General features: G+C 38.4%; 1 protein-coding gene across 2 annotated transcripts in view; it reads right to left on the minus strand.

The window, feature by feature from the left end:
* agap1 (ArfGAP with GTPase domain, ankyrin repeat and PH domain 1) overlaps positions 1 to 26,821 on the minus strand; it is a 163,641-nt gene that overhangs the window by 18,813 nt on the left and 118,007 nt on the right. For both annotated transcript variants that reach the window (XM_089133927.1, XM_089133926.1), the window contains 4 exons: positions 26,016 to 26,177; positions 8,574 to 8,728; positions 6,827 to 6,917; positions 6,383 to 6,605 (listed from right to left, as the gene is read on the minus strand). In XM_089133927.1, coding sequence (XP_088990053.1) covers positions 6,383 to 6,605; positions 6,827 to 6,917; positions 8,574 to 8,728; positions 26,016 to 26,177 — 631 coding nt within the window. The remainder of the gene's footprint in view (positions 1 to 6,382; positions 6,606 to 6,826; positions 6,918 to 8,573; positions 8,729 to 26,015; positions 26,178 to 26,821) is intronic.

A 26,821-nucleotide genomic window follows, 5' to 3' on the forward strand; every position in this document is an offset into this window, starting at 1 on the left:
AAGTTAATTTTGCATAATAGGTGCCCTTTAAGGTCTTAATTGTGTTGTTAAAGCTTAGTTATCATGGTGTTGGAATTTATCTTTGAGGGGGTTTTATTTTAACCTTATGGTTAAAAACCCTATTATTTTAATAGATTTTGCCAAAAAATAAGCACTGCGCTTATAAGCCCTGATACATTTGGTTCACTACAACAATCTTCACAAATGAACACAACTTTCATGAATTTTGAAGCCTAAACACACTAACCAGAAATACAAAGCTAAACTTAGGCTATAAACAATATGACTTCAATGTCACCACCAATAAGCTTTAGGCAACTCTTTCATTTCATTATTTAAAAAAAGAGTGAGTTAGAATAGCATGATTATAAACACAACTAGTGTATTGATGACTTTACCGGATCAGCGTGATGATATTTCATATCCCCAATAACCTATTTAGTCTCTCCCTTTTCAAGACAAGCAAAAGTATAAAAAAAAATTTTTTTTAATCACACATTTTTTAAATCACACAATCACATTTTTTAAAGTGTTTGTGTATGTCGCAGCATTAAATCTGAGAAAAACCTTGAACTTGTGTTCACCTCAAACCTTATTTCAGATGTTTTAACCAAAAACCCAATAAAAAAAACAAAACATTGACTTTCGGATGATGGAACCAGAAGTGCTAAAATAATAATTTCCACGTTTTGGCCGACAAAAAAAAAGTAATTCCTGTAGCATTCCACAATAATCAGTAAAAATCTGATAGTTTTTTCTGCAATTGATTACACTCAGATAACATAGAAATAGATAGATAGAGAAAACAAGTATATCACTAACATGCACTTGGAACAAAGGGGTGTGTGAAACGCACACAATGCATGTATTTCACACTTTCAGATATTCACGCTTGGTGACAGGCTGCGAAACGTTAGAGTGTTGCTGAGGGTTGGCAGTGTGAGATGCCAGCGAGCGCCACCCACCCAATAAGTCACCACGAGGCGCAATTAGCAAAGCTGTCATTCCTACCCTGCCTGGCCCGCTAATACAGACCGGCACCTAGTGTGCGAGGAAGGGGAGAGGGGGCTCTGGTGTCCATGGCAGCACCACACTAATTAAAAAAATGAGACTACAACATGGCCTAGCTGCCAACAAACAGCACTCATGCCAAAACCTATCGCCTAAGAGGCAGTGTGTGAGAATGCGTGTGTGTGGTCAAACGATCCCAAAAATAAGCCCATAGCGGTGTCTTTGAGTGACCTCATAGAGTTTTTGGAGGCAGAGAAGGTGTGAATTTATCCCAGGCAGTAAAAGGTTAATGGGTATATTTAGAGCTTCTCTCGGGCTCAATCGTACATAACGGCCAAGCAGCCCATGAGGCAACAGGAAGAAACTTTCCCTTTGCTTTAAAGCAAACAGTTAAATACAGAGAAAATGTTATAATGACTCAATAATAGCCCTGTTAACTGACAGATATCAGTGATGTAAGTGTCCTGAAATATAACAGTCCTAGGATCAATAAACTACAAAAAAAGGATTTCATAAATTGTAAATGCTACAAACAGTTTTAGGTCAGTTTATCTCAAGTGGTCCAGTGGAGGCTGCTTGACCATTCCCCCAAACACCCAATTTCCTCAAGACAGTCGCTGTGGTTGAACAGTGCTTAAAATGCAACCGTATTCTTGTAGGGCGTGGGTTTAGAAAGAGGGGGGCGTGTCCAAATCAGCAAGTATAGTTTTAGAACAGCTAACATACAGCGCCATTAATTCAACTCTTGACATTCTCTTAAAAGACGATTAACAGTGAAGGCTGGAAGAAGAGGCAGAGGTTGCTGAGGCTAAATGCTAAAGAAAACCTTATAGAAATAGGTGGGTCAAGAAGAAAAAGCTTAAAAACAGCATACGATTTCTCTAGTCGGATCCAGGTGGGCTGTCTGGGTGTGATCACTCTAAAACATAATTCAAGCCTGGAGAACAAGGAATGATGCATGTGGAGAAAGAGGTATGGAAGACAACGCGTCTCTTCCCCCTTATCTCCACCTCACACCCCCCAAACAGACCCCTAATTGAAAGACGAGAGTAGCCCAGACCTTGACAGGCGGGAGGTCAGTCTAATTGCTGCTGGCCATATTTAACATTAAGATAATCAGCCCATTAATTACCCTTTGGATCATTAAATCAGTCGCTTGCAAAATGAAATTTCGAGCTCTATTACTCACTTGAGAGACCACGAGGGAGGGTTTTCATTTATCAGCCACCAATCCTGGATGCAGAGCGCACACACCAATGCCTGAGCTGTTCGCCAGGACACAAGCTTGCTGAGTATCAGCATTTAGCGACAAGACAGCGCTTCAAATGTATGAACGCTTCAACAATGTCTCAAGACATTCTAATAAGGAAAACCATGAACTTCACACACGCCAAATGCAAATCATATCAACAGAACTTGAGTATAGAGAATACATTAGATCATATTCTGTTTTTTAGATTTGACACACTACAGTCAAATGTGCTTTATCCAATCAGATTGAATCCATTTGCATGTTACAAACTAAATCAATTCAAACGTCCAGTAAAAGATGGAAAGGCAGCAAATTACACGCAACAGAGCACTGACAAAATTACATGCACACACAATTACGGGGTGGTCAAGTAGTCTTTAAAATGTAAGTCGAATTCTACAAGATTCTCAGCAATTTTATGGCTTTTATCGGGTTTCCCAACCAGGCTTCATGAACCCCTAGAATTTCATGAGGGAACTAAAGTTTGTAAGATTCTGATAGAAATTCAATTCTGAATTCAATTAAAGGCATAACAATTTTCTTTAAATTTTGATGATATAATACATATATAAGGATTAAGGAATATATATATATAAAATAAAAAAAATAATAACAGTAATTTTCATATTAGGTGTCTTTAACTACTATGTACTTGGACAAAAATTAAGTACAATGTACTTATTTTGTTAATGTATTGCAAAAGACTTAGGGACCAGTTTAGTGGTATGTGTAGGTTTCAGGGTGGGTTAAAAGGGAAGGGAAGAGTCAACAGTGTAATTATAGCCGTAAATAAAGAAATTATAACAGATATAATTACACGCAGGTAATTATAATAATATAAGTACAATGTAAAAACATGTACACATTAAGTGCATTGTATCAAATCATTAATTTAAATGTTAGTACATAGTAGTTAAAGACACTTAAAGGTCCACTGAAGTGCCTTGAAAAACGCAGCATTACTCACTCAATAGGCGTTTCTCAATGTCAAGGAAGGATCCTCGGAAGCCGGAATTTCGAGGATGCTACGTCATCGACGTCCGTCGAAGGACTGTTCCAATGTCGAGGATCCTCAGAATTTCAACCAAGGACTGAGTCCTTAGTTCGGAAAATATCCCATACACAGGAAAGGATGCATATGTGTAGCCTTCGCGCTCTTAAATCACCCACAATCCTATGCGCAGCTTTGCTATCTTGTTCAAAAAATAAAAAAATGTCGACCGTTAGCGGAGTCGGAGTGATAACGGCAATATGCTTTCAAATGTAAGCAAGTATAATTTCAGTTTAGCCATTTAATTAATGTTTGTTAAACTATTTAACATATCGGCTCAAATTTGCTGAGGGGATTTAAAGCTGTTCCCTTTTACTGGTGATTAACTTTTTAATTTTTACTTCATATAACATAGCCTTTTTTGTTGGTCACATATTTTACCATTGCATGTGTTTTAACCGCTAGATCGTGTTGCTATGGACGTAGTGCTAGTTCTGTTCACTCCGGTAATATAATCGTTTTTGAATGAATAAACTCCTTTTTAAATAAATATTTTGTGTCAAATTATTGATTTATTTGGTAGCCGTTTGGTACGTACAACCCCTTCAGGCTGATTCAATCAATAGAGTTTGCGGGGTTGTATTCACTATAACCGCCTGGTTATACATTATCCCTTATACTTTATTTATTTAATTATTTATTTCTGAGGACTGACAAGACAAAATAAGGACTGTCAACAAACAGTGCAGTACACCAGCACTATGATTTTTGCAGCGCCGAAGCGGACCTTTCACTGATTTAACGCAATGACGTGCACTTGCTAGCCTGTTCCATTTACGTGTTCTCCGAATGCTAAAGAGGACCCTTGCCTAGCCTCTGAAGGAAATGACTTAGAAGGACCCGTCCTGCCAAGGAAGTATCCTTGACATTGAGAAACACCTAATGTGTAGACGTTGAAGCAGGAAACCAGGGCGGGACATATCGAACAGCCTCTCCCCTTTTTGAAATAGCCAATCGCGTTTAGTTTATATCACAGCTTGGAAAGAGCTGCTGAGCTCGGCAAAGTCGCATTTGATATGACAGCCAGTCTAATAGTATCTAATAGCCCTTTTAGATTTAACACGCAACTGTTACTAAAGCAAAACAGTGAATACTGTTTCAACATAATAATGCTGAGAAAGTGTAGTTTGTGTAGATGTATAGTTTTTAAATTTATATCACTTTAAATTACAGCATTCAAATGGGTTTAATACGTTTCGTGCAATCGTGTCTCTGGACCGGAGCTGACTGAACGCGCTGCGGTGGTTCGCATGACACTAATGTGAAACTAGACTTCATTCTGCCCAATGGAAAGCATATTTGCACTGTCTAAAATCATTCCCCATCCCCTTTATAGTGCATTAGGTGCCATTCACCATATGGAAAATAGTAATAGTGTGAACAAGTGACAGATTTCAGCCACAGCTTCAGCCACTATTTATAGTGCAGTGAGCAGAATGCTTCAGATTCGAGAGAGCATTTCATTGGAATAAGGAGGAGTGATATCAAAATCATTGATAATAAGGAGGAATTGGAATAAGGAGAAGTGATATCAAAATCATTGATCCATATTGGTGGAAGTTAGTTTTGAATGCTTTTATCTTTTAAATGCGAATTTTAGAGCACACTAGCTTATAGATAACCTAAAGGCTAATATACTGTATATTAAAAGCCAAAAAATCTTTCATTTTGATTTCACGATGATTTTAACATAAAGTGGGACCAGGGCCGTCAAAAAAATAATGTTTTAATCGATTTCAATTGCTTGAAAGAATTCGCTTACTGGATCATTAAACTGAAAACTTCCCCGAAATTTAATGAATTTAAATGATCGCAAACAGAAGCAAAACCGGTTTAAAGGGTTAGAATAGAAATTTCCACATATGCTTGTGCCAGTGTGATAAACTCCCGACTTCTAAGATAATCTGAATGCGTGATGTGAATTACGTTGAGGCAATATCACATGCTTCAGTCATTTGATTGCGCTATTATTTCAAGGAGTCAACGATATTGAATTATTCACATGTGTCAATGCATTAACGTTGATAGTCCTAATATGTATATGTGATTTTGAAGTCATTTTTTTAAAGATAATTTTAAGATGAATTTAAAATAATTTAGCGGGCTATTTCAAGTAAATAACTTGAATTCCAGGATTATCTCAGGTAACAAAAAGATGGTGGGATAAAGGGGATTGAAAAATGACAACTGAGCCAAGGACCCCCATTGTCAACAACTATAATAGTAATATTCATGATGTACAGTAAAATGCATGTTTTTACTCCAGATAAATCTTTTCTGCTTAGCCTACAAATAGATTTCACATCAACTTTCAATGTCACCAAGTAAAAGCCAGGTCCAGTCAAAAATATGAGGGAATCACACTGGATTACACTCCGTCTATTTCAGCAGGAGTATTGAGGGTGAGTAGAGAGATGACTGTGTCCAATGACTGAGGTTAATTGAGATAATATTGACCCTCTCTGTAATCTCCTCTTCCCACTCAGGGGGCCACATGCCTTCAACATACATAAATAAACAGCTACATGAGGAACTATAATCGCATTAGCACATCGACAACGGACGGCAGAAAATGGCGGATCCATATCGAAAGATTTTCAGAGAGGAGGGGAGTAATTAAAAGGTGCTTCAGGTGACTAATGAGGCCGGCGTGGAATGGGAAGTCGATATTTTGGCGGCCAGCAGTCAGCACTAATTTGTTATGATGGCTGGTGGGACTAAAGCCGCTCTGCCGATAATTACGCTGCTAAAGATGGAAGAGCAAGGAAAAGGAAAAATCTGATTTTAGGTTTTTTCCACAGAACTCCACACACAAATGCCATAAGGGACATTGTCACTGTCATGTGACCTACGGCATCAGTTGCATAGCATCACCACCACGGATTATTAATAGGATAACCATGGGATATTAAAGTTTCCATCGAACGCACACTGCAGAATCTCTGTGAAAGTACAAGGTAATCCATGTACTTTTTGAGTACCGTTTTTTGAATAGACCCACAAAGTGAAATGATTGGTTAAGTGAAAAGCTCAAACAGTTAGAAAGAGTAAATAATGTAAATGTGTACCTGCTGGCATCAGGAGCAGGCTTTAAGCGTCCTTGAGCATTGGCCTCCCACACACTATTAGCCAGCTCATTTCCAATGGCAGACATAACCTTGATGAGCTCCAGGGGCCACTCGTCCAGGTCCAAGGAGCGAACACGGGACAGGTGAGTACCCAGGTTCCGATGAATGCCTGAACATTCGATACAGATCAAAGCCCCTAGGTTCAGACTGGCCCAATCAGGATCTGAAAAGGCCAAAAAAGAGAGACAGAAAAAATGAAACGGTCCATAAGTTTATATATATATATATATGGCATAACCGTGTGTATATATGGCATATACGACCCTAATTCATCCATATAGAAGGATCATTCTGTTTGTTGCATCACTTAGCCAGATCAGTACATAGTACGAAATGTAAACACAGATCTCAGATTATAACAAATTTATTCAGTTCAAAACTCACTCTGAGCTTCACAATCCACACAGCGTGTGTTTCCTCTCATGTTCCTGACAGACTGCAGCGCGATGGCTTCTGATTGGCTGCTCAGACGAGACTATGGGCACACAAGTTAAAGTTTGTTTCAAAGGTAATGACTCTCATGAAGCATCATTAGACAATTCTGACTACACAGCAACATTGCAAACACCCAGCATTTTATGCTGAAATGAGATTCCAAAGCGGGGAAACAAGTGGAGCTAAATAAAAAGAAAAGAGGCACTGTAGAAGGTCCAATGAAATGCAATTTGCCCTGGCCTGAGGCATAAACACACAGTGGGTTGAGAGTTAAAATTGTAGCTATGAAACTGGCATGTAATACTGCAGGAGGGTAATATTAGAATGAAAGTAATTACAATTTCTAAACATATATATAGCCATGTAACAAGAAGGTGGCTCGTTTTAATTATCTTATGTACTTGATAAAACACCAAATCTTTGACAAGAAAGGACGTCAGCCAATAACATTGACTAGAATCATTTAAATATGGGGTTTTTAAACTGGGGTCCAAGATGGTTGTAGGGGATCTATCTATATATATACATAATAGGGGTGGAACGGTACATGTATTCGTTTTGAACCGAAATGGTACGGGCGTCACGGTTCGGTGCACGAATTTACACGGCGAAAACACGGTATAAAATAAATAAAACTCGTGTGCATATTAATTAATGTAATGCGGAACTACTGTTAGATACGCCGGTTCTTTAGGGACACATAATCTGTACCATCGGCTAGCTCTGAACGCGCGTTCACTTCAAACGTTAGCTTTATATACGCATCCTCTCTTTGGACTAGTGTTGAACTAGACGCGATAGATGCAAATTTGGCGCTCTATTCGTGTTTGGTGTGAACGCTGGCTTTATACGCGCATCCTCGCTTTGGACTAGTGTCGAACTAGATGTGAATTTGGCACTCTAGTCGCGTTTGTTGTTAAATTGTTGAAATGTTAAATTGTTAATTAATAATGTTCAAATTAAGGAAAACAAATCAGGTAACTACCAAACATATACAATTTTTGTCTATTAAAAAACTAATTATATAAAACCATTGTCAGTGCACTACAAATAAACTGGTTCTGTGCCTTTATTAACAAAACTTATTTAAAAAATATAATGCCTTCTGTATTTTTGTTTTGCTTTTCCCTCCATTGTACTGAAATCGAACCAAACCGTGATGTCTGAACCGAGGTATGAACCGAACCGTGACTTCTGCGTACCGTTCCACCCCTAATATATATATATATATATTATATTATATAATATTGAATTATTACAGCATGTTGGTTGAATCACAATACCGGTACTTTGTGTTGGAAAACAAACAGGTGTTTTTCAATTAAGAAGCAGTGAGGCTTTTTTTTTTTTAATTTTAATTATCTAATGAGGCTTACTTTATGGCCCCAATTAATTAAAATTACAATTTTATTCAGAAATTGAAAACACTCCCCTCATAGAATGGGTGTATTCAAATTACTGTATGCGTAAGCTGCATTGTTTATAATTTTGGATAAATTAATAGATGAGCGTCAAGAAACTGACCCATCAACTACACACCTGCTCTTTATATCATAGGAATGGGGTCCCTTGCAATTGGAACATCATTTTTGTGAGACCTTGGCATGAAAAAGTTTGAACCCCTGGTCTAAATCACAGCAATACATAGCATACTATGTGAAACTATGTGTTTTAGTGCTTTGAATATGTTTTCTACCTTCTGTTTGCTGCTCTCGCAGGACTGCAAGCTCGCCAAGATCTGGCTCTCAATGGCCTGAACCCATGCGTCCCGCTCCTCATAGGATGTTGCCTCAAAATTCCAAGTCTGTCCCGTCAGAGAAACAATGATGAACTCAAAGTTGTCCTCTTGTTCTAGACCAGATAGGAGAAAACAGTCAGGATGATTACTAATCAACAGCTACAACAGCAGTGTTTATAAATGGATGCATGTCATATTTTATGTAATTTTGTCATTTCTGTTAAATGCAATTCTATAAATGCAATGTTTTCTGAGTGCATACATGAATGCTAAACTCAAACACTTTGGTTGTACTGTTCTGGGATAAAAGTCACCAGGAAGAATTCTCGCCCCTGTGGAGCACCTGTTAGCTGCAGGACACACTCTACAACCCCTGACCTGGAGGGCTTGCCCCGTGACCCTGGTCAGGATATGCCACTAATTACAGACCAGACCAGCATCACGATCTTTCCGACCGTGCTGCTGGTCCTGTCCACAACACTCCCTAGGCAAAGTGACATATGGATCTGCTATGCAGGGCCCTGGTTAGGTTAATGGGCCAATCACGGGACAATTAAGAAAATGTGTGTGTGAGAGTGAGCGAGAGAGATAGAGTGAGAGCCCCCTTTTCAGGAGTTTATATCAAGAGTTTGAGTACAGAGAAATGGAGGGAGGTTATTTAACGGCACTGAGGGTCAACATTTGGAAAGTGTTAGCAACAAAAGGCCATTGACTGGGTGATCAGATGGGACAGCAATGGAAGGGGCAAGCAGATGGCTTGAACAGAGAAGCTGCATTGATGAGATGTGTTGGTGTGTCACAATCAAAGGGATCCCCCCCCCCCCCCGAAACACGATCTGAGCCAGTGAGAGATCACACACTTTACACATTCTGTTTATAATTTACTCTGGAGTGGGCAATTACATAATGAAGAAGTAATCAGGGAAGTAATACCCCTCCACACACACACACACACACACACACCGGGGCATCCCTAAGGCCAAAATGCCATATGAAGTGGAAAGACCCATGCACTCCATAGCATCTGCAGGCCAATGAGAACAGGAAACAACCTGGAAACTCTGTATTCTAGAATACATTGAACAATCTAATCCCTCACGGATGGCTGGTATCCCTGACAGGCAAACTCATTTCAGCCTCAGATGCTATATTCATGAATTCATGATGCTTTTTACACAAAAATGCCTAGAACAACTGATTGGCTAACGTTGGGATTCAGTTGAAGTCAGGATACATTTTGTTTCAACTAAACATTGTACCTTTAAAAGAAAGAAAGCTTACATAGCCTCTTCCTGTCTGAAGATTCATCAGTGACAATGGACTTTGTGCATGTAGCTCAAATGTAGGTGACGACACGCAAAAAAATGAAAACAACAAAAGACAGGAAATAACAATAAAGGCATGTTATATTAGTGTCTACATTAATAGATAATATTCTGTTGACGTGGACTGCAGGTATCTGCTGCATTAAATGCTCTATCAGGGATATTCAATTAAATTCCAAGAGGTTCGGACTCTAGATTTCCTTCCCAGAAGAGGTTTGTACAACTTTTTGGATAAATTTCCATCTGGGCAGCATTAGTAATTTGTAAAAAAAACAAAAAAACAACAACAACAACAACAACAAAAACCTAAAGTCAAAATGGTCACCAAAGATGAGTACATTGGGCCTTTTGCTATGTTTGCATCTCCCATCCAGACTAAAACGGAAAAAATGAAGACCTAAAACGGAGAAGTTTAGAAACGCTGCAGCTCCGTTTTGCGTTTTGAATCTCCGGAGGGCGTTTTAGTGTGGACGGGACAAAACACACATGCCCAGAGTTGGTGAATGGTCACGTGATCCGCATTTTCAGTCGTTTTAATGTGGACGGTAGGGGTGTAACGGTACACAAAAATCACGATTCGGTACGTACCTCGGTTTTAAAGTCACGGTTCGGTACGTTTTCGATACAGCAAAAAGAAAGAAATGCCAGAGAAATTTCCTATTTGTTTAAAGAAAAAATATGTTTAAATAAGTGTGAGTTTTCCTAGATCTTGAAACTTTCAGGTTTATAAATGGGGGTCATCTTTGAAGAATGAACAAATAATGTTTTGGTCATCACATTAAAAATAACATTTAAATATATATTTATTTATATAATATTTGAATTTTGAAGTGCTGGAAAAAGATGTGTGAAGTACTTGAAAGCATTTCACCATTCCAGCCAAACTGGTTCCAGTTAGTGTTACTATATTAAATCCATGGTGAATGTTGCTGGTCTGTGGACGAAAGTATTACTAGTTCATTCACGGCACAATGTTTCTCCTGGTTTCCATGACAGCGCTGTTTGATCTAATAGAGATCTACGGTTAATAACGGAGAAATGTGAATGCTTCTCACTGACTAGATCTCGCAGCGATGTTATTACCTCAGTGGCGAATTCAAATGTTTTCTTTTATCGGATCTCTTAGCGCTGTGTAGTAACAGTGTTGCTTGATCGAGATCGGCTCGCGCTGCACAGATTTTGCTGGTCCAAACTGATAAACGATCCATGAAGCACATAACGAGTAGCGCAGTTTCGTTCTGCTTTCATTACGCTTGCCATTTGATGTTGCGCAACGTTGTGTTGGCCGAATTTTGCCGGCAGGAAAAATGGTCCAAGCAATCGTTCGGTTTGTATGCGTACCGAACCGGAAGCCTCGAACCGAAACGGTTCAATACGAATACATGTACCGTTACACCCCTAGTGGACGGAGATCAATTCTAATACGCAGATAAAACGCTGGTGTGGACGGGAGATCGTATTCGTTTTAATTCTCCATTTTTAAACGAAAACTCAGTTGTGTGGACGGGGCCTAAGAAGATACTTTGTCAGGGTTCAGGGTTTTCCTCTTTTCAACTGTTTTTGGACAATTTTTTTAATTTTCTTAAAATAAGTATCTACTATAAACAAAGTACATAATGAAAATGCCCTCATCATGAACACAAAACAACTTTAACTAGTTATTTCAAGGTTTTAGTCTTATAGTCAATAAATAATTTTCCCAATTATAACATCATTTATTATGAAATGCTCATGCTCAATATAGACTTAATCTTTCCAAAAAAACTTGTTTAAATGGTCAGAGTCAAATTTTGTATTTGCTGTGTTCTCATTTTCTGCAGTGTTTTATGAATCTAGATTGCATTGTGCATTATCTGAAGCTTTTATAGCGCTGTAGTGTCTTCAGCGGGAGAGAGAAGCAAAGCACACAAAACAAAAAAGGCTTGAATGAAGCACGTTTTGCTATAGATAGAAGTATCAGAGTATATAGTGCCAAATGATCATTATCATTAACAACCCTGGGTGCTTGTGGCGTGAACCGGTCCATTGTTTTGACGTGTTGCTCACTTTAAAATACAGAAATGGTAAAATGGTGCTACAGTTGTTATTTTATCTTGAGTTCCAGTTGGAACCAAGCCTGGGTCCAGAACTGGACCAAAGTCCGCTATTTGAGGACCTCTGCTCTAGTTCCTTGAAGCTGGATGGATTCAGATTGGCTATCAATGTTAGTTTGAATGCAAACTTATTTAGAAAGAGGTCAGGTCGTGTATCACAACAGCTAAAGTGAACATGTTGAATGTGTTTGTAGGGGCTTATGGTCAGTGGCATCAAAGGTAACAACTCTCACACCATTCACATTCTTTTATGGGAAAAAAGACATGGTTTAATTGTTTTGCACAAAGTTAATTGACTTTGTTTAGACAACTTTTTTTTTGTGAGGACTTGTCATTGTTCAGTTGTACAGGTTTGGAATGAGATAAAGGGGCAGTTTTTGCCAGATTAAGCTGTAATGTGGACCAGACTTTATTTATGCTGATAGTCTGGCTCTGTGAATCAGTTATTTTGCCGAATGCAAGTTTAAAACACATCTATCAATTGTATTCACAGCTTATTTGTTCTTCTTTCCATAAATAAGAATTCAAACCAATTCTCTTCTGGCTACACTATGTTCTGAGACAGCTTTTCGAATCATCTCCCTGTGAGGCCATTTCACAAGTTTAATCAGCGGGAAATCTGTGCAGTCGCACCATTTCCTCTCCTTCAGTCAATCACAGGCCTAATTGAACTCCTATCATAGAAGTCACATTAAAGGTCCCACAGGGCCATGAGCCACCCTCACTGCTGTAAAAGAGCCTTGTGTTTAAATCCAAAAATTCCTCCCTTACAGAAAGACATGCTTGGTAGACGGAATGCTTAAACCTCTCCACTCTCCAAACTTTCCAAAAGGGAATGAAAGAGATCTTTCCTGTTCTGGATCAAAAAGAACAAGCATACATTAAATGATTTGCTCATTTGCAGCAAAAGTCAAACTTAAAACATCAACAAAAAGTGGCTGGGGAGCCTGGGCCTATTATTTATTCATTTTAAGTTTTTTTGTTTTTTATTATTATTAAAATTTGCAAGGTTTGGGGGTTGGTGGGATCACTGGAGCATCCCAGCCTAGATTGGACCCACCCTTCAAAGGCACCGGGCCCTCTGGGGTCAGCAGCAATGTTCTCACCCTAATTAAATTGCAGTGCTGTTGGGGAGAGGGCGGTATTTGACAATTATGAAAAGCAACAATGCAGAAAGATGATATTCAGAGGCAAATATGAAGATTGGCTCCGCCTCCTCCCCTTAGCACACAATTAAAAAGAAAACAATTGTGTAACACAAAAACTGCGATGACAGGGCATCAGGCAGCCACCCCTCCCCTCTATTTCGCCCTTAAACTTTAAAATGGGGCAGCTATCATTCATCTGGTGCCTGGTACTGATCTCCATATTCCACAAGCTACTAATACGACGATAATTACTTTCTGTTCAATTTAGACCGAAAGTATCCAATCATTTCTGAGCTTTTCTATTCTTGTGGTTTGATGTTCAGGCATATTGCAGTGGCAAGGAAATTTGTGAACTCTGACACAGGCAACCTTTACCAACAAACGGCACGCAATCAACTCGGAGAGCAAAAGATGCAGCATGCACAGAAATGAGGCAGGCTAGGGTGGGGGTGTTACCTCCACGCGGCCCAGACGGCAGTGCTTGGGGGTACAGTGGAAGAGTTGAATGCTTGGAAACACAAATTAACCGAGCAAAATGTCAAAGCACACAGTATTGCTTTGTGACACAGGTCATTAATTCCCATATTATCCCCTCTCCTTTCAAGCATCCAGCATTAATAACCTGGCAAATATTACAGGAGTTATTCACATCCAGGGAAAAATGTGAACAAATAAATAAAGCAGAGGAGGGGTGGAGTCGTGGGAAAGGGGGCGTACAAAGAGGAGGAGCCAAAACGTATGTGCCGTCCCACAATGTGTTCAATATCACCAAATTGCATCATCCAATTTACCATCACTAAATAATTGAACCTCAAACACGACACTTTAACACATACAAACACGATCACGGAAGCAAAGCATATCTTTACATGCTCTAAGAACCGTAAGTGCCGTGCAGGGAGTGTTTCAGGGGTTAACAGTACATCGGGGAGGACTGAAGGATAAAGGATAATCACAGGGAATGTGTGAGGGGCTTTTTCTAAAAATCAGGGGTACACTGACTTCCCCCTCGCTCTGTTTACTGGAGCTAGTTACCTTCAACGTTGGAGGCAAAGCTGTAAATGTTGCGAAGACTACTGACGCGATTTAGTTTCCATGCCCTACGTACTTTGGCTGCATCCGACGGCAGGCACAGGAATAAATGGAGAGAAAGAAAAAAAAAAGACGAAAAGGCAAATGATAGGAGTGGAGAAAGTAGAACAGCAAAAGAAGATATTTGGGAAATAAACAGGAAGTGTCAAAGCAATGAAATACAATTCACAGAGAACATCAGGATTGAAAACAAAGGATGAACTGCAGTGAGCAGGCGAAAGTGCAAATATTCCTTCAAATGAGAATGATATAGACATTTTTAGTTAGCTAATGAAGTCATTGGGTTTGAAAACACATTGCATTAGTTTAAAAAAATGCATAATAATGCACCGCTTGAGTGGAAAACTGCAAGACAAAACAGGTTGTGTTAACATGCAATGGAAAAAAAGATAAATCTACGCATTTTATAACAGTGGAATAAAGGGTGTTTCATCAAGTATGGCACTTTTGACCCCGTGTTTAATTTTTCCACTCAATGTACAAAAGAATACAAATATATATATTTAAATTCCTCTTAGTGTCCCAACACTGAGCAATTCCACCACACCAAATTATGAATTGTGTTTCTGGTCACAGAAACAATGGTTTTGTAAAAAAAAAAAAAAAAAAAAAAAAGTCAAAAGTATAGCCTGTTTGGAAATAATTCTAAAAAATATTTGATTCACATGTGATATTTACTTTTTTGTTTTAAAAAAAAGTAAAGTTAAAATATTAAATATTTCTACTGACAAAGTCATCTTCTTGGTAAAGCAGACATTATTAGTTCAGTGTGGTGGAAATTAAGCCACGACTGTGTGATTGAATGTTTGAAAAAAAAAAAATTCATTTCAATCTTTGTTTAAATGTAATTATTTTTATGGATTTTCAAGATTATGAATTTTCATCTTAAGATCGAAAATTTGGATCTGCGACAAGGACAAGACACGTATTAAAAGCATTTTTAAAAAGGCATGGTAAAAAAAGTTTGTTGTGACATTTAACGATGAAACAGCTGAAATCTGTTATTTTTCATAAATAAAATTCAATCCATGGGACATAAGTGCGTCCACAGAAGAAACACCCTTAAAGAAAACAAATTACACTAAAATCACTGCGCTTCGCAAAATGCATTTAAATCATTTAATTCTCAGTTCATTGTCTGTATTAGCACATATCTAGACTCTTTAAATAACTGTTCATTTCCCAGCTGTGCTGACAACTGACCTGAAGTCACTTTGGCTCAGTGCAGGCTCACTATTTTCCCCTTAGGCCAAAAGGGGACATTTTTACACAACAGTAATCCTGAAAATCTGAAAATCTATCCCATCCAGTCCCTTCCATGGGCACAGCATCAGAAGCAAAAACTACAATAACGTGTACCCAGTATCAAGCTATTTTCCACACAATAGACTCTGTAGAATCTGTATAGGATAGATTGACTCTCTTATTGTCTACGTGCCACGCTTGGTCCTCCACGCAAACCATTCCACAAATTCCACAAATGTCTGCTCTTAACATGTCTCTATCTCATTTGCAGGTCTTAAATACACTTCAAAATGGCTTTTGTTGATCACAGACAGCAACTTTCAGTTTGAGATGGTGAATGGTCCTTTTTTCCATACCATTAGGAAGCCATAAGACCATCTTCGCTTTGTTCCTGAGAGTAACAGCGCAGAGCCGTTCACCTGCAGAATGCTTTAATTAAACGTTAAGGCCACGTGCCAGACCGATTCCAGCTGAGGACACCTGTGAGCCCCCGCCATCCTCTGGAATGTCTTTCTCTTTCTGGCCGTTTCTTAAACCGTCTCGCCTTCCTGAGGTATCGTTCTCTTTGTGCGACCATCAAGGCATTCATGAGCCTCCCGCTGTCCCTGTGCAGCGCAGAACCCACGCCGTCTGCCTGATCCGGTTTCAAAGGCTCTCGCATTCTCATGCTCGCATCAAACGTAGTAATTACTTAACAAGGGCCACTTAGGGCCCTACAGCTCAGCGGTAATTGATAAACTGTGATCGTCCGTGCAGTAAGTTTGCCATTTGAGTGGTGAGCTTTCAGCGGACCACTGTGGGGGGGATGCGAGGAGTGTAAAAATGCACGGCATGCTGGGATGGATTGATCTTCGTGTGGGTGTGTAGGGGGATGAAAGGGTAATGTTTGTGAGAAGACTTTGTTTCGGAGAAAGAAGAAGAGCAGGTGAGCTAAAATTAAAGAAAGACTATGACATCATCTCAATCCACCAGCCCTTAAGAATTTGTGCGAGTTCAGAAACACATTTTTAAAACAACAAGCATTTTAGATGAAGGAACTTAGACACCTTTAGGATGTCTTTATAACATCGATAAGAATCCACTGTATACAGTCACATTATAGTAATGTATACAAACTCTTTTCAATTTAATTTCTCTATACAAATACAAGTCATTATTCACATTTATATTCTCCAATACAGTAAGCTAGTGACTGCTGCAACGAGAAGACTTCAGTAGTGTGTTGAGAATGGGATCAATCTAATTTCATGAACAAATTATTCAGGCTTGTTTTGAAAATCCAGGTCAACCCATTCATTAAAAAGACTCAAAATAATTTTGCTTAGCTCTGCAAGGAGAGTTAGAGCAGATGTCAAGATTTTAAGTCATGGAATATAGTTTTTAAATCATAAAGACAAATTGTATGATTTTGTGGAGATTTTGCATTTTTTAAACTCCAAGCCTCATTAATTGTAATTGTATGGAAGATAATAGGGGTGTAACGGTACATGTATTCGTATTGAACCGTTTCGGTTCGAGGCTTCCGGTTCGGTACGCATACAAACCGAACGATTGCTTGGACCATTTTTCCTGCCGGCAAAATTCGTGCTGACGCGGCCAACACAACGTTGCGCAACATCAAATGGCAAGCGTAATGAAAGCAGAACGAAACTGCGCTATAAATGTGCTTCACGGATCGTTTATCAGTTCGGACCAGCAACATCTTTGCAGCGCGAGCCGATCTCGACCAAGCGACACTGTTACTACACAGCGCTAAGAGATCCGGTAAAGAAAACATTTGAATTCGCCACTGAGGTAATAACATCGCTGCGAGATCTAGTGAGATGCATTCACATTTCTCCGTTATTAACCGTAGATCTCTATTAGATCAAACAGCGCTGTCATGGAAACCAGGAGAAACATTGTGCCGTGAATGAACTAGTACTTTACGTCCACAGACCAGCAACATTCACCATGGATTTAATATAGTAACACTAACTGGAACCAGTTTGGCTGGAATGGTGAAATGCTTTCAAGTACTTCACACATCTTTTACCAGCACTTCAAAATTCAAATATTATATAAATAAATATATTTAAATGTTATTTTTAATGTGATGACCAAAACATTATTTGTTCACCCTTCAAAGATGACCCCCATTTATAAACCTGAAAGTTTCAAGATCTAGGAAAACGCACACTTATTTAAAAATATTTTTTCTTTAAACAAATAGGAAATTTCTCTGGCATTTCTTTCTTTTTGCTGTATCGAAAACGTACCGAACCGTGACTTTAAAACCGAGGTACGTACCGAACCGTGATTTTTGTGTACCGTTACACCCCTAGAAGATAATGATTAGAACATTATTGCAAATATCTTCTTTTGTTGTTTCATAGAAGAAAGGCAGTTTGGAATGAGAAAGGATGAGAAAATAATTAAATAATTTTTGTTTTTACTGTATTATATGCAAAACTAATATATTGTATTAAACTATTACTTTAAACAAAGTACAACAAAAATGACTGATGTATAAAGAAACATTTTTGCAATACAGAAATAGATATTTTCAATAACTTATTATAATGATAATTCAGAAGGAAAATGTGTTTAACATGCAAATAATGTCACAATGCAAACTAAAATAAGGTTCATCTTTCAGTAATATACACATGAGATGTTAGCCAAACACACTGTTCAAGTTGCACCTTGCCATCAGAGTGCATGCAAGTGTAGTCGTGTTTGCATTACAGATTTGCCCAAAATTTTTGCAATATTTTCTAAATGTCGAAAAAAACTATTGCGAAATGAAAGCGTTTCCATTAACCAATGTTATGTGACTGAAACATATTTTTTCCCTCTTGCGATAAGTCATTCCATAAATAATGCCAACGGATGTCGGTAGGTTGACATATCCCAGCCACTGCATTAGCCATTATTTTTTTTATCGAAGGAGACGAAGGCATGTTATCCAAGCATTAATGGCAAGGATTGAATAAAAACAAGACCACCAATTTCCGTGAACCAATCGATTCTGAACAGAGACTGTCAGTAGGCTATGTCTAAGGTATGGACACACACACACGCACGCACAAGCGCTGGGCAGACAGAACAGCTGTATAGGCTAGATGTTATATATTGTACCCAAATAATACATTAGTTATCGAATTGGCTGCTCAATCACACATTAATCGATCCGAAATTTCAATCTGATTGAAAGGGGAGGTTATTCTTTCATAATCCAATCAAGAGAAGAGAACATAAACACTTGATCGAATTGAAAACTGAAACTGAAAGCACTGCGCATATGTGCAATGATGTGCGGAAGTAAACAAGCTCCCCCCGGCCCTGAAATGTCAAAAAAACCTCTCAAAATGCTGGCTGTGGATGTGAAAAAAGCAGAAAATCGAACCCGATCCGAATTTTTTTATGACGGACGAAAGTTTCGGAGGCGGTGTGCAAGCGTGATTGACATAACATGAGGTCGAATTTTTTTTTAACGTGCGAAAATGTCGGATGCGAATTTCAGACTCAGTGTGCAATGGCCTTAAGACATGGTCTGGAAACCACATGTTAATTTTCTTGTATTTGAGGCGTGGTTTACAAATGCCCAGAAACGTTTATAGGGTGCTATCAAATGTCTATCAAATGGGCCTGTACATAGCTCATAGCCAATCGTTTCAATTATACCAGATGATGTATGTAGAGTGAAAGAAATTAGACGAGGAAGAAGACGATGGATCAGAGATTTATTTGCCTTCTAAACTACTTAGAACAATATCTAAGGCTGCAGTGAAAGGTAACTTCTGCTGCCATGTTTGATCCATAGGCCTAAACAAACTGCTTCAGTGTTTCGCATAGACGTCGTAATCGTCTTGTTGCTCCCTCCCCGTTCTGTGATTGGTCCCCTTGCTGAGGCAAAAATTTGGTCCCAGTGGCTCAGTGGTTAATGTAGGTTGTCTACAAACCAGAAGGTTGGTGGTTCAATCACTGGCTCCAAATGACCAAGTGTCGAGGTGTACAAGAGCAAGACACCTAACGCCAGCTGCTCCCGGCGAGTGTGTGAATGAGTGAGTGAATGGGTGATTGTGAGGCAATATTTAAAGCGATTTGGTGGCCATTGGGTCTATGAAAGTGCTATATAAATGCAGTCCATTTTATCCAGACTGCCAAGCAGGGTGAATAAAATCGCGCTGCAACAAAGGCAATATGGGGAAACCCAGGCTACCCTCCTACGTACTTCTAATCAATTTTCATTTTCCTAGAGTAAGTTGTCTGGGTTTGCGGTACAGTATATATTTGCAGGTTTTCTCCGGCCAATGTTTACCGGTCCAAGCAGCGAACCGAGGGAGTGGCAGAGAACGATGATGTTGTCATACGGTCCGTTGTGGCAACACTGGCGAGTATCCAGAAGGCAAAGCCGGAGCAAGAACAATCTTTGCTGAGTTTTGTTCGTGGCCATGATGTTGTGGCCTTCCTCCCCACAGAGATCGGGAAAAAAAACTTACGTCACATCCATCCATCCATTTTCTTCCGCTTATCCGGGGCTGGATCGCGGGGGCAGTAGTCTAAGCAGTCCTAGGTCTTCCCTGGGGTCTCCTCTCAGTGGGACGTGCCCGGAACACCTTCCCGGGAAGGCATCCAGGAGGCACCCAGAACAGATGCCCGAACCACCTCAGCTGACCCCTCTCGATGTGGAAGAGCAGCAGCTCTAAACTGAGCTCCTCTTGAGTGACCGAGCATCTCACCCTATCTCTAAGGGCTCGCCCAGCCACCTTGCGGAGAAAGCTTATTTCGGCCGCCTGTATCCGGGATCTTATCCTTTCGGTCATGACCCAAAGCTCATGACCATAGATGAGAGTAGGAACGTAGATTGACCAGTAAATATCACCACGACAGACCGGTACATCGACCGCATTGCTGCAGAACCTGCACCATTCACAACCAAACGTTATCAATTGGTTATGACAGATCCAGAGTGGCTCTAGGCAGATCCAATAGTTTTAAACTTCAACAGAGTTAAAGGAACCTCCTTCAAGGAAGTTAATGCTTGTCAATGGGGAATGGCCAGACTCTCTGTAGAAATTAAATGTACCAGAGTCTGGTAATACCAGGCTACCTCATATCTGCTTCCAGGATTTCTTTGTTTGATTTTTTTTGTGGTTTAGAATCCAGTATTCCCATAAGTCTTTTGTCATTTATGGATTTTAATAAAACACTCTCTCGTTCTCTGTCCAAACATACCGCACCAACTTTGTCCGGTGACCTGTAACTGCGCAAAAACAGTTTTGTGAAATATTCCTTTTCCGAGTTGCCTGAAAAAACACTGCATGCGAGCGTAAAAAGTTTTTGCGAAATTGAAATTCTGTATTTCCATTGGCTGTATTTTCAATTCGCAATTTCAATTTGAGAACTTTTAAGTGTGATGGAAAAGCGGCTTCAGTGAGAATGTTCTATAAGACACACTGAGTGCAGTACCTGACCGTGACAGTGTGTGTTATATAAAACACTATGGACGCAGTACCTGGCTGGAGGAGCTCATGAATAACAGAGGAGCTGACAGCCTTATCCCTCAGCAGGCCTGCGGTGTGACAGCACTCCCCGGCCCCACGCACAAGTGCTTAATGGCTAAATTGGGAGACTGTTACTAATCGCTTATTGAATAATGAAAGTGACACAGCTGATAAAAGATTTCAATACTGTAGATTATTTATAATATTTCACTTAAGTGCCTGCCTGACGAATGGGGGCTGGGGAAGAGGCCCGGGCAGCGTCTGACAACATTCAACCTTTTCAAAAAACGTGAATCAGGGCGAGACAAAGTGGCTCTCCAGGGTTAGGAAAAAGGAAAGGGGGAGGGAGAATGGGTAAAGAGTGAAAGAAAGATAGTGATTGCAAGAAATAAAGAGGGGGTGAATGAGGTACATTAATGCAACCCCATTTCTCACAGAAGACCCCTACAAATCAGAAACTACAAGAAAAATCTCTTTGTTTCAACACATACAAATCCAGAATCCTCTTCCAGAATGTTAAATTTGCAAATTTTAAATGTGGTCTACCACAGAAGCGGAAGACAGAAAATATTTTCATTAGATGCTGAAGTATCAATCATAATAATCACTCATCATCAATGGATTGATCAATAATATAAATGTTATTGTTTTTTTGTTGTTTTAAATTTGTACTTTTTTTTTTTTTTTTTTTTACAGAACTCCAGATGGTATAAATTGCAAAATAAAACATACGGTTCAGAGATTTATGATCAAAGACTGAATATAATCTTGGAACAATGGTCAAGACAGTATATGCTTACTACAATCTAAGGATTATCAGGGGCCTCATTTCCCATGATTCCACTTTTCCATGACCACATGGTGGCACCATAGAGAGAATTAATAAGTGGAACAGATGGCCTCTCAAAACTCTCAAATGCTAAGGTCAAGGTAGAGTCATGGTGCATCAGATCAGTGGTTCTCAACTGGTTTTACATTGGCCATCAAATGGCAAACCAATACAGTAAAAAGAATTACACAAAAATTATTGTTCATATTAACAATATTGTTCAAAAGTTTGGATTCGCCAAGATTTTTAATAATGTTTTTGTAACAAGTCTATTTTGCCCACCAAGGCTATATTTATTTAAGAAAAAATAATTAAGAGCAAAACATTAACATTTTGAAATATTATTAGGCCTACAACTAAAAATAGTTGTTATCTTTTTAAATATATTTTTAAACATTTATTCCTGTGAATTTTCAGCAGCCATTACTCTAGTCTTCATTGCCACATGATCCTTCACAAATCATTCTAATACGCTAATTTTGGTGCTCAAGAAACATTTATTATTATTAAAAATGTTGAAAACAGTTGGATTTTAATTGTAATGCAATGCTTTTGGTGGAAACTGTGAATCTTTGAAAAATAGAAAATCAAAAGACCCCAAACTTTTGAGTGGTAGTGTACTCAATTTAATAATTTATTTAATAATATATATATATTTTTTTTTTTACAAATTATAATATACTCATTCAAAACAAAACACATTGTGGAGACACTTCAAATTATCATTGTAATTAGTTTATAGCCTGGCCAGTTTTGTTTCCTTTTATTTACATAGTTTGAAACCTATTCATGTTAGCATGTCTAATTTTAATTGCTTTTTCCACCTGAATTTGCACTCAAATACTGTCTGATGCATATTTAATTTAGCAATTTTACCAATGCACAATAAAAAGACGAGTATCATTTTGTTATTTGGACTTAACATTGCTTTTCTGTTCTGTCCACAATCTGAACAGGCCTGTGGCCCATGTATGGGTCACAACCCCTATAGTTGAGAGCATCTGAATGCATATATATATATACGTTTACATTTAATTCTGAAGCAAATACTGTAGCACATGACACATGGATACACACACACACACACACTCTTTCCTCACTGACAATATATTGGCCTCCTTTGGGAGAGGATCAATAAGGGTTGATATGGAACATTTTAAACAAGCACTGATGCTCCGCTCTCAAGAGGCCGTGGCCACCCACACAAGCCCAGTCTAATTAATCACACACTCTCTGAGCTGACACACACTCATCCATCATTCCTACATGCTCACTGTCTCTCACACACACATATACAGATGACCTTATAACACATCAGAACTGAATTCTCACCCTGACAAGAGGTTATAAACTGCTTACAGTAAACTGAGAACACATTCGCATTAAGTGCAGAAAAACATTCACGATCAAGATTTTGAAAATGTAACGAGGCATACAATTCGATTCCTAAATATATTGTGATCTAGCAATTTTTTTTAGGTTAATTTAAATATCTAAATCTTTTTTAAAAAGTTTACAAAGTTTTGCATTAGACACTTTTGTTTGTAAATATTCTGTATATTTCAATGTAGTGATTTAATTAAATATTAATAAAATATTATTACGATTTACAAAAAAACGGTTTTCTATTTTTATACATCTTATAATTTATTCCTGTGATGGCAGTGCTGATTACATTTTTTTTTTGTGGATTATTTGATAAAGTTCAACTGAACAGCATTTAATTAAAAATAGATTTTTTTCTGTAACAATGTAAAAATCTTTACCGTCATTTATAATCAATTTAATGCATCCTTGCGGAATAAAAATGATTAATTTCTTTAGGAAAAAAAAAAACAACAACATACAAACCCCAAACTGCTGAATGGTAGTGTTACTGTAATTTTGGGTAAAATTTGTTAGATCGTTTTGTAAATTGTTGAACTGCATGGACATGTGAATTGTTGAATTACATTCATGTGAACCTATGTAGGCCTCTAGCAAAGTTTAGTACAAACAACACTGTAAGTGTAGTTAATTAAAATGTTAATTAAATCACTTAATCACTGGCAAAATAAATACAAATATATATCCACTGTGTCACAATGGTGGCTGCAGTGATGAGTGGAGTCTGTGCGTGTGTGAGTGACAGACGGCGTTTAACCGGCTTGTCTGTGTGAGATTGTAATAATCACTCAGTATATTTCTCTTGCTCCACGCAGGCCTGTCAGCTGTCTGATCCATACTGACGGCAGGAAACATATTACACATCTGCTGCTCAGAAACATCTGTTCGACCGCAACTTGCGTTTGTGTGTGTGCGGCAGCAGCAGTGTATGCGGCATATGTGCTTTTACACATGATGGTATATGGGCAGGCTTCTTTGATTCTAATGAAAAGTACTGAATCTATATATGGCACAAACTCCGCATGTGAATTGTTATTAATTCTGTACTTGAACGAAAAAGTACAAGAATTAAACTTGGTTTGTCCCCGTTTTGCTTTTATGACAGCAGTAATCAAATGGCATGATCTCAAAATGTTTAGTAAAATTAAAGGGGTGATGAACTGAGAAATCAAATTTTCCTTGAGCGATGGTCATCATATTATAAGAATATCCTGTAAGTTAAAGAACTGAAAACGTCCTTGTTAGTCCAATAAAAGCTTTTATTGACACCAGCCTCAGCAAACGACTCGTTTTTCAAAGTGGGGAACTATGACGTCAAAGAGGATAAAACAGAAGATCAACGCCTACATTTACACGGCCGGTTTAGCCCTGCCCACCGATTCGCGCATTACACGCATAGCTAAATAACATAGAGGCATACCTCGTGATGACAAACTGGATCCAGCTACCGAGCAATACAAAATATTGTGCAGTGCGTGGTTGTGGAAGAAGACAGACACTGCATAAGCTTCCTCTGGATTCCAATAGGAACGAATGGTTAAACTTTATTTTTAATAAATTGACGTTCCAGCTGATGAGGTAAAACATTGTCCGTCTGTTCGCTTCATTTCACTTGTAAACAAGACTGGATTTGCAGAGCGATTAAGAGTAAAGAACGGTGCTGTGCCACCTATATTGGATCTGACAAGAATGGTGCAACACACGGACTCTGGGTCGAACGTGTATGGGCGAATCATTCTGGTTGCCATTTTACAACATTGGACGTTTTCAAAACACTCCATGTGCAATGTTACGAGTGACTAGAAACTCATTATAATATGCAAAACTGTTGGGCGTTTACTTCCAAGTCTTCAGTGCGAGACCGAGCGTTTTTGAGCTAGGCTCAAAACTAGGGTAGAAAATAGCCTATTACTTATTCATTTTGATGTTTTTGAATGCAAAAACCAAGCGAACGTCATAAGTTGACCTCAGACAACAATATAATAAAATTTAAAAAGCCAGTTCATGACCACTTTAAAAGATGTTATCCAGTGTGATTTAAGAAATGTTTCAAAGAGAAAGGCTGGATTTCTGAAAGTTGATTTGAAAAGAGTTCATGTGCTCAATTTTACTAATTAAAAAAAGACGTGTACTTATCTATATTAAAATAGCTCTGTGACTTACTTCTTGATACTTTCATAATAAAATAAACCAAATATAACGGTCACGGTTCTTGTCTGGATAGTTTTAGGAGCTTTAATAAAGCTTTACAGTAAGAAAATGAAAAACATCAATAACTGCGTACGATTGCTTGCAAAGGTTTTATCAATTACTTTTCACATGTCTATACTTGTTTTCAAGCAATGCTTAAACAAAAAGGCTGCATGTCATGCATTTAATGTCTTTATTTAAATAATTAATATTTATTTATAATGATTAACTTCACTTAAAAAAAGCTAAATAGTCAAATAGTGTGTATCAATGCAAATCAGTCTTGGCTTATTAAACTTCACAGGTACTGTAAAAATTGTGACCTGCCAATGCTAATTTGATTATTGACCTGACAATTTTCCATGTTTTTCCAGGTTTAAATGGATTTTTAAAATCCAAATATTTCAGCGTGGACTTTTGTGCAATGTTTTCTCACAAAGCACACTCACCCTCATGTGACTCCCCTCTATAAAATATCAATGACACTGCAGAAGCTCAGCCAAAGATACAGGAGAATGTTAAAAGACCATTTCCTGTTCTCAGGAACGTGGCTGAATGTGCAGACCCAAAGACCAGACTGTGTGGGACAGAGACAGGATGTACCTTCTGCAGTTCCAGAGAAGCCGTCCACCTTGAAGTTACTGGTACTCTTCTTTCTCCTGTGTTTTTTGCGGTTGGCGTGGGGTGACGGGGGCGGATCCATCTTTGGACTGGTGGTACTGGATATGCTAGGGCTGGAGCACACAGATTCTCCCATACTGGTATCTGCACAAAGAGAGAGAGAGACTGACGTTCAGCCCTATTTTACCACACACTAGTGCTACACGATTCATCGTTAAAAGAGCACAATCTCCATTCAAACACCCATGTGACCTTATCCCTAAATGACAATGATTCAGTTGTCTATTAAACCCTCGACAAGTACAATAACAGCAGAACATTTAAATCTGCGTTGGCGCTGACCCAGAGAGCAGTTTTTTTAAACCACACGGTATAAAATTTCTGTTAAAATAACTCAAATGATCAGATTACTGGGATAAAAGTTTATAGTTTGGATATAAACAATATGATTTCTACAGTAGTGATCAAAATGGAGTAAATCTGTTACACCAGAAGGTGAAAAAAATGCATTTGTCATTGAATCATTCATTCAATACATTCATTCAAAACCGCAAACTTATCCAGAAATTAAACTTTGAGTGAGTCATTGAATCATTCATTTAAACTGATTTTTCTTTTAAATAATTCAAATGAAATATTTTAAATAGACTGCAGAAATTAACATTTGTCAGAACCTCAAGGAAATTCCCTGTTATTTTGTTCAGATGTCTATTCAAAATAAAAAAATAAAAAAATCTATTCTTAATTTATTCAGAATGCAACTGCCACACATATACATACTGTAAGAA

The sequence above is a fragment of the Pimephales promelas genome, chromosome 8, assembly GCF_988280905.1.
Source record: "Pimephales promelas chromosome 8, fPimPro1.hap1.1, whole genome shotgun sequence".
NCBI lineage: Eukaryota > Metazoa > Chordata > Actinopteri > Cypriniformes > Leuciscidae > Pimephales > Pimephales promelas.